This window comes from Empidonax traillii, unplaced genomic scaffold, assembly GCF_003031625.1.
Source record: "Empidonax traillii isolate 1590-97213 ecotype Southwest subspecies unplaced genomic scaffold, ASM303162v1 scaffold621:size378804, whole genome shotgun sequence".
In the NCBI taxonomy this organism is placed as follows: domain Eukaryota; kingdom Metazoa; phylum Chordata; class Aves; order Passeriformes; family Tyrannidae; genus Empidonax; species Empidonax traillii.
Genome location: NW_020955814.1, coordinates 147,074 through 155,203, shown reverse-complemented (window position 1 = coordinate 155,203; position 8,130 = coordinate 147,074). Strand labels below are relative to the sequence as shown.

General features: G+C 37.8%; 1 protein-coding gene across 1 annotated transcript in view; it reads right to left on the bottom strand.

Annotated features, from left to right (window-relative positions):
- Positions 1–1,489: 1,489 nt before the first annotated feature.
- LOC114065116 (adhesion G protein-coupled receptor B3-like) overlaps positions 1,490–8,130 on the bottom strand; it is a 100,891-nt gene continuing 94,250 nt past the window's right edge. The window contains exons 17-18 of the mRNA XM_027898766.1: positions 3,620–3,724; positions 1,490–1,693 (exon numbers count right to left, since the gene is read on the bottom strand). Of these exons, the coding sequence (XP_027754567.1) occupies positions 1,505–1,693; positions 3,620–3,724 (294 nt within the window). The 3' untranslated portion in view covers positions 1,490–1,504. The remainder of the gene's footprint in view (positions 1,694–3,619; positions 3,725–8,130) is intronic.

Sequence of the window (8,130 nt, the reverse complement as noted above, 5' to 3'; positions counted from 1 at the left end):
TAAGGTTGATCCTAAGTGCTTTTCTCTCAACAGATGGATGCTGATCTTCTTCTACCAATGTTCTGGGTTAAGTGCTCCCTGACAAGCCTCTATTCTAGTCCTTTTCCTCCCTAAGCAGATTGGTGGTCATGTTTTCTTCCTCTCTAAGATCTCTCCAGCTAGTAGGTTGCAGCATATTCAGTTTTGTACAGCAGGAACCAAAATAGTTTTTGAAACTTTTTTTCTAGAAATATGACATCTGAAGATTTGAGATATCCTCCCATCCTTGTCCCACACGGCTATACTGTAGATGAGAGATTTTTGAAGATCTCTTTTCAGTTCTAAGCATGGAAAAGGAGATTTAATCTTCATATTCCTAATTGCTTAACTACATTTTCAAAACAAATCATGCTCTGCTCTGGATTTATAATGAAACACAGTCAGGGATTTTTTGTTTTGTTTTTAAGTTTTTTTTTTTCCAAAATAGTTATAAATTTTTTATCTTGAATGTCTTTCCTGTTATACAGCAACAAGACCATGCATGCGATGTAATGATTCTAAGTCAACATTTTCTTTGGGTGCTGTGTATTGAAACTTATTTTCCATTATGTATCTTTCTGCTACTAGACAAAAATTCTTATAAAACAGAACAATTGTAATAATATTCTGACAAGTCCAATTTATATGGTACATTGTCACAAAAGAATACTTACAAAAATGCAGAATGGCTATACAAACCTACTAATATGATTTAGAAACTCCCTGCAGAAGCTACATACAACATACCATTAAAACTGCAAATACATATTAAATATGTGTGTTTTTAAAGAAAATTTTATAAATATTCAAATTTAAGATAAACAAATACGGAATAAAACACACTAGGAAACTGATATGTAGACAAAGGTTTATTTACACCATACAACATTTTAAATATTTTATACACAGCTGCAGCAGAGAAAGCTACTCTGAGCTTTCCAGAGAAAACTGCAATAATAAAGATGTGAAATATATTATTCATATAAAAGTGAGATTATTACTTTATTGCATTTAAAGCAATGAAGAATGTAGCTCAACAGACATTCATTTAATGACAAAAACTTTGCTTTTATATTATAAAGTAAAAAGTGTAGTAATGGCCAAACAGACTGTTATAAACTTTAAAAACTGCATAAATATATACATTGTGCTTCATGGTGAAGTTTTTTGAAAACTAAACCAAATGAAGCTGTTACAACATGAATCGTTGCTTGAGGTTTATCTATAAAGATTACCTTACAAATCCATTCCACGGGTACTTACAACACACGATGGTAAGAATTGTACACCTGGTTCTCCACTAGCTGCACTAGTGGGAATATACTGTACGAAAAAAACCACTGACATTTGGCACAGGAAGAGCCTGACATAAAGGAGTCGCAATGTTCAGACAGAAGCGTCAGGATTGTCAGGATTCCCAAAGTCTCTTTATTGTCAGTGCAACGAATTCTTTTTGTTTTGTTTCTGTTTGTTCAGTTTGTTTTTGTTAAACTTCTGTTTGAAAGTCACCTTCTTGCACATCTAAGGGCAAGTTCAGACACTTCTCCCATTCTGCTGGTCTGAGTTCTAAAGCATCTTTTGCCTCTGTGTCTAATACGTTTATCGTTGTATAGTGTTGGTAGTCGCCTGTGGTTTTGAAACTTTCCCATGGAGCTTTGCTTGGTCCTGAGTTCTCCTGAAGACCAAAGAAAGAAGAATTAAAACCAAAAATGAAATAATGTGATTTCCATGTATAAGGCTGTTTGCTAATGGGCTTTTATGAGACACAGAAGCCAGAGAGGGGAAATGGCTTTGCAGGGAGCCAGGCTGGTGGGTGTTCAGCACCAGTGCGACTCTTTCTCTGTGAACAATCAACACTTTGGCAGGCTCCTCACCTGAGCTGCCAGCTGAGCCCTTTCTTTCACAAGAACCAATGTAGTGAGGAATGGCCAAGTGATCCAGTACCAATAGTCATCCTTCTGATAATGGTTGTACAGAAGAGTGGGAGAAGAGAAGGGAAGGTAATAGAGAACCGTTTGCTGCCTGAAATATGGAGTGGTTTGAAAGCGAGATTGCCAGCTGGATTTTCAATTGCGACAAGTGCATGACAGAAACACAGAAGCCTTGAAAATGCTGTCAGAGCCACCTTGCTTTACATACTGATGAGCTCATGTATATTAGGTTTAACAGACTGAAAGCCGATTTGGGATTTTTTTTTTTTTTTTGAATGTTAGGTTTTATAGGGTAAAGGACATTATGGATTATGACCAATTTAACAGGTGATTTCTGATGTAACATGATGGGTGGGATTCAGTTGCCAAAACCTAATGTTTTTGCACCATTTTAGTTGCCTTTGGACTTTCTGTTTGATCTCCAACAATCTTTCATGAGAGGTGCAGGTCTCCTTTCAGTCCTGCGTCATCACTGCCTGTACCATGCAGTAAACTAAGATGTCTGAGACTGTCAAAAATAGTCTGAGATGCCTATATTTAGGTACCTGGATCACTCTCTGACTGTCTCACAGATAGACCATTCCTCTAGGCAGCTTTTTTTGGCAGACCTTTCAAAAACACAGAGCTGATGCAAAACAGAGTAAACACAACTCTTCCACTGAGATTCCCTTTGAGATTTTGAATTAATTCCAGCTTTATGTGAACAGCAAATCTCAAGTAGGGAGACAAATGAAAACTTTGCATGTCAGCAAATCTCAGAAGGGGAAGTGAGTGAGAACTTGATACAAAATGACACATATCACAGCTAAAGGTTCAACAAAGAATCAGGGCTAAATTTCTGCTGGATTAAGATGATGTAAATGATGTAAATCCATTGGCCTCACATCTGCTTAATACCTCTTCTTCATGTCTGAAAGCAGCTCTTCTGAAAAAGTTATAGAATACAATGATTCTAGCTTAATTCCATTGAATATACAATTTTCACATTATAAAATTATATAAAAATTATTACTAATCAAAATATTACTGCTAACAAATACGTCAGACTAAATTAGCTGTTTTAATTAGGTGAAATCAACTATTTGCTTGCTCTCATTATCAGATGCAGTCAGGGTGTAATGCATGTGTGTATGAGTGTGGGTGTATAAATTTGAATTATGACGATAGGAGCCTCAATTTAGGATGATTTAATTTTTGCTTTTCCCATGGTAAATATTTATAAACCTATTATGGAAAAGATATGGCATTGCAGACATCCCGTGTAGTTTCCAGACCGTCTCACATATAGGTAAATCTAGCTAGACTTGTTCGTAGTAACTAATTTAACATCTCCTTGCCCAACCAGAGGAAAAGCCCTATTGGCCAAATTATATCAGTGAGCTGATTTCTCTGTACAAAGCCCTTTAGACTCAGTGGGCACATGCAGATTTGAAATGTGTCTCCTACAGTTCAGTTACTTGCCATCTATAATGATGTCAGTGAGTTAGTTATGGTCTAGTTGTAAAACCTAATGAGTCTCATCATAGGTTAGATTACTGAAAATATCTTCTGTTCTCATTTCTGAGGTTGCCTAAAGGTGAGGTCTTCTTGGGAAAAATACTGAATTCAAAGGGCTCATTGTTGTTCTTTAGGATCCATCATATTTCAAACATAATAGAAGGAAAACTTACCATACTGCCTGATTTTGGTACATCCCGAAATCTGTCCAGAGTCTGAAATTTCTGATTTAACTCTTGAAACAATTCCATGTGCCTCTTTCTTGTATGCATGACCTTCTGCAAAATGGAACATAATTGCTTATATTTATAATTGAATCTGTTTGGTTTTTTTTTTTTTTTAAGAGAAGCATTATTTTTCTTGACATAATAAAGTAAATTGAATTTGGCAGGGCCATCTTTTCCCTATAGACTCAACCAATGGAAGTGAATTGCACTGAGCCTTCTCTCTGCTCTGTTTAATGTTCTTCCTGTGTACAAGAGATTGTTTTCACCCCACATTTATTGATTTGCTGAAATTAAGGGACACTGTTTTTCCACTAGCTTAGATGTATTCTGAAACTGATGGTGATTTCTCAGAAGAATATTTCTCTTGCACATTAAGAATATTTTCTAGAATTTCTGATTCCAGCATCAACACTAATATTTTAATTTCTGTAGGAAAGCAACAGCAGTTTGTAATTGTCCCTGTCAGAATAATTTTTACTAGGATGCTGAACTCAGAAATCTTGGTTCAAAGAGGAAAATCCCCAAATGTGATGTCTTTTTAATTAGACATCTTGTCATTCCAATCATTATAAAATGCAGTTGAAAAGGCATTCGTATTAAGCAAAGTAGGCACAGTTTTTCAATTCTACTTGCTTTCTTTTGGACAAAGCCATTGGAAACCATCTTCCCTCTAGCCCATGCATAGGGCACTCTTCCACAAAAACTAGTTACATGGCACTCCTGTGCAAGAGGTGGGCACCCCAAACAACTCACAGTTCTCAGACCTCAGTTCACAGGCCTCAGCCATGAATCTGCCTGTGGCAGCTACATGGAAAATGAAGCTGGTTTTCAAGTCTAGGTTGTAAACTCTACCATCAGAGTTGTTTTCAAACAAATTCATACTCAGTTATGAATTCAGACCAGCCTCTGGAGCAAAGATGAAGGTTGCTTACTGTTGAACCAGTCTCATGGTTCGGTGGTCTTGGTGGACAAGGAACAGGAGGGACTAAGGATGTTTCTCCTCAGTCCAACAGTGGATGGGCTCAGCTTGGCTTTTCTTAAGCTTTTGTAACTAACTGCTTGAACTTGAGTTCTAGTCGAGGCAGCAGCTGACAGAAGAGGTGCAGGACACAGACCTCTGTGCAAGTCCACTAATGGTCAAGCCTGACTTTCCCTGGAGTGGTGCATGACAAACTGTGCAAACTTATGCATGTGGTACCTCAGTGTGACCCTTTCCAGTGAGTAACACTCCTGACAAGCCTAGGTTAATACCTTTTAGAACAGACCGGCAGTAGCTGACTCTCAATAATCCTTTATCAATACCAAACTTAACTTTATCTTTCATTTGCATTATGTGTTTATAGATTTCATGAAATGTGACTGCTCTTTGGGCTATGCATTTATACTGCTATGCCATAATAACCATATTATCCTTAATATGGCCACACTGTAGCTTGAGAAATTATTTCATTTCTGAGAACAGGAAATTGGTGACATTATTCACAAAAGAGATGAGATATATCAAGCAATCAAATGCCTATTAACTTGAGTTGTGGGGTGAATAAGGGAAAACTTTGTGCAGGATTTGATAATAAAATTCTTGCACAATGTAATTTAAGTAGAGATAGCGGATCTAAATTTTTGAGAGGAGTTTCACTTTAGTGACTTCCTGGGGATTCTTTTGAGATGCTGCTGTTTTAGTAGACAGGAATATATAGCACATTTCATATACATAGAATTTAAAAAGGAAAGTTTCTACCTCAAAGATCATTATTGGCTGAAATAAGCAGACACGATGATTGGAATAAAACAGTTTTGGTGGTTTCAAATACTGGCTCTAAAAAGCAGTAAATAGCATATGACTGTGAAACAAGTATCTCCATTTGGAAACTTCTTAGTAGAAGGCTAAGAATATAGAGAATGCTACTTTCTGATGTCTTTTCCCGAGTCGTGTACCCAAGATGTCGTTAAATAGCAAACATGAATAATGCAAATGTCATACTCAGTTCATTACATTATTCTTGAGGAGAAGCAGGTGGGAGGAGAAATAAAACACTTGCACTGGGAAGTCTGCCAGAAAAAAAAGGCTTTAAATTTTATTCTTAATAGCAGAATGACTGCTATGAACATGCATCTATGGATCTTTCAGTTGCTTTGTGTTTTCCTGGCTTCCATTCCATAATTCCTACCCACTGACAGCCACCCCCTCCCCACTGCTTATAAAGAACGATCTGAACTGAAGGTGAGGTGCAGTACCTTAAATTTCCAACTTTAACTTCTATTTTCTAGAATTCTTTCAAATTCCTGGTTAGAGAACACCATCTTATCTCCTAGAAAATATGCTCTAACTTGGGTCTTCTCTTTTATGAGAAAGCAACCTACAGAGTATTTGTAGGGGGTTAATATGCTTTATCAATGAAATGAGCAATATGAAAACCACCACTTTAATAATCTTAGAAATACATAAGTTTTATCAATGCAAAGCTGGAGATCTTGACCACTATATACTTTGATGATTGTGATAGCATCAGACCTGAACAGGATGGAAAATGAACTTCTCATGCTGCACTTTGAAAGCACACCTTCTTTAGATGCAGCTGCATATCTGCCCATTAATTCCACATCTCTGCCAGAAGCACCTGAGTTAGCCATCAGGTTACAGACACACATCTTGTGGTCTTTTCTGCAGGTTCCATAACTCTTGTGCCCCATAGCCTAAAGGGGGTTAAGCTGAACTGGCATTCCTTTCACATTTCTACCCCCACTCATAAGTCATATAGAGTGTGGGTTTTGAAGAGACTATGCCTTCCTCTGATGAGCATCTGCTCACAGAAAGGGATTCAGAGTGTCAATGGCTATCACCAAGATGGGAAGAACTTCAAATATAACTCTGTACCCAGCTCCTTTTTTTTTTTTCTTTTTTCTTTTTTTTTTTTTTTTAATTTATGATAGGGTTTTAGCTAAACCCTAACTCAGGAGCAAATATTCTTATGAATATTTCACGACACTCCACCTGGAGTATTGTTCTGGGGTCTCCAACAAAAGATTGACAGACTGACATGGACCTGTTGGAGCAACTGCAGAGGAGAGTGACAAAGATGATCAGAGGGCTGGAGCACCTCTACTATGAAGTCAAACTGAGAGAACTGGGGTTGTTCAGCCTGGAGAAGAGAAGGCTTCAGGGTATTATATATAGCAGCCTTCCAGTACCTAAGGGGGCCTACAAGAGAGCTGGAGATGTACTTTTTACAAGAATGTATAGTGATAGGACGCATGGTTGGTGATGGTTTTAAGCTGAAAGAGTGTAGGTTTAGATTAGATATAGGAAGAAATCTTTTTTTATGAGGGTGGTGAGACACTGAAACAGGTTGCCCTGAGAAGCTGCAAGTGTTCAAGACCAGGTTGGATGGGGCTCTGAGCAACCTGCTCTAGTGGGAGGAGTGGCACTAGACCATGGCAGGGGATTGGAACTAGATGACTGTTAATGTCTGTTACAGAGATATTCTGTGTTTCTATGATTTGTGGACAATAAATAACAATATAATAATCATCATCATTATTACAATGTCATTTAATTTGCCTTAGAGATTTCTATTCTGTCACAGGTAAAAAAATTGTCTCTCAAATATTGTACGAAGCAGCTAAGTGAAAAGAACAGATGGGGGAATGCCTTCCCAACCATATAATGGAAGCATGCTGTGTTTTCAAGATGTTATAGGTATCATCAGTTGCCAAGCTTGGGAACAGGAAGGAATCTTTCCCTGCAGGCATATTTTTTTTTACCTTGGCCTTCAAGAGATGTCTTCAGGTTAGTATGAGAAGGATTTTGAACTTCTGTGAGTTGTAATGTTGTAATGAATAGCTATGGCAGATAAAATTGTGAAGTAATGCAGCTCCAGCAGTTAGTTATCAATTTAGCATTACTGCTGGTTCCACTACTGCTCTGCGGAACCACAAGAAGACATTCTTGTATTCACACTTTACCGGTGTGTCCTTGCTCTCCCTCAGAGCCAGAGATGACCTGAATCCTGGGGAGCAGGGTAATAAGGCACTTTTCTGAATTATTTGGCATAAATGTTATTACCAGAGTAGATCCAATGAACGGCTGACAGAAATGGGAGAGTGGGGTTGCTGGGGAAATACAGCAGTCAGACGCTCATAGAATTTAAAGGTAGTTGTGGTCTTGAATCCTAAAATGCATGTCAATAGTGGTGTTTAACTCTCGTGTATGTTTTTGTGACTGCCAAAGCACACCTATTCTAAAGTCTTCCGGGGAATTTCTACAGCATCTGTATTTCTGTTCAACATAATTCGAATGAATTTTATCTGATCTGACAGCTAACTGTTAGTGCTGAGACTTAATGAAAAAGATACCTGTACACCTTTAGGGAAAAAATGACTGGAGATAGAGGGCACTTAGCTGGGGTTACCACAGCCAGCAGCAGCAAGGATCCAAATTGTCAAGACCAATAATTTTG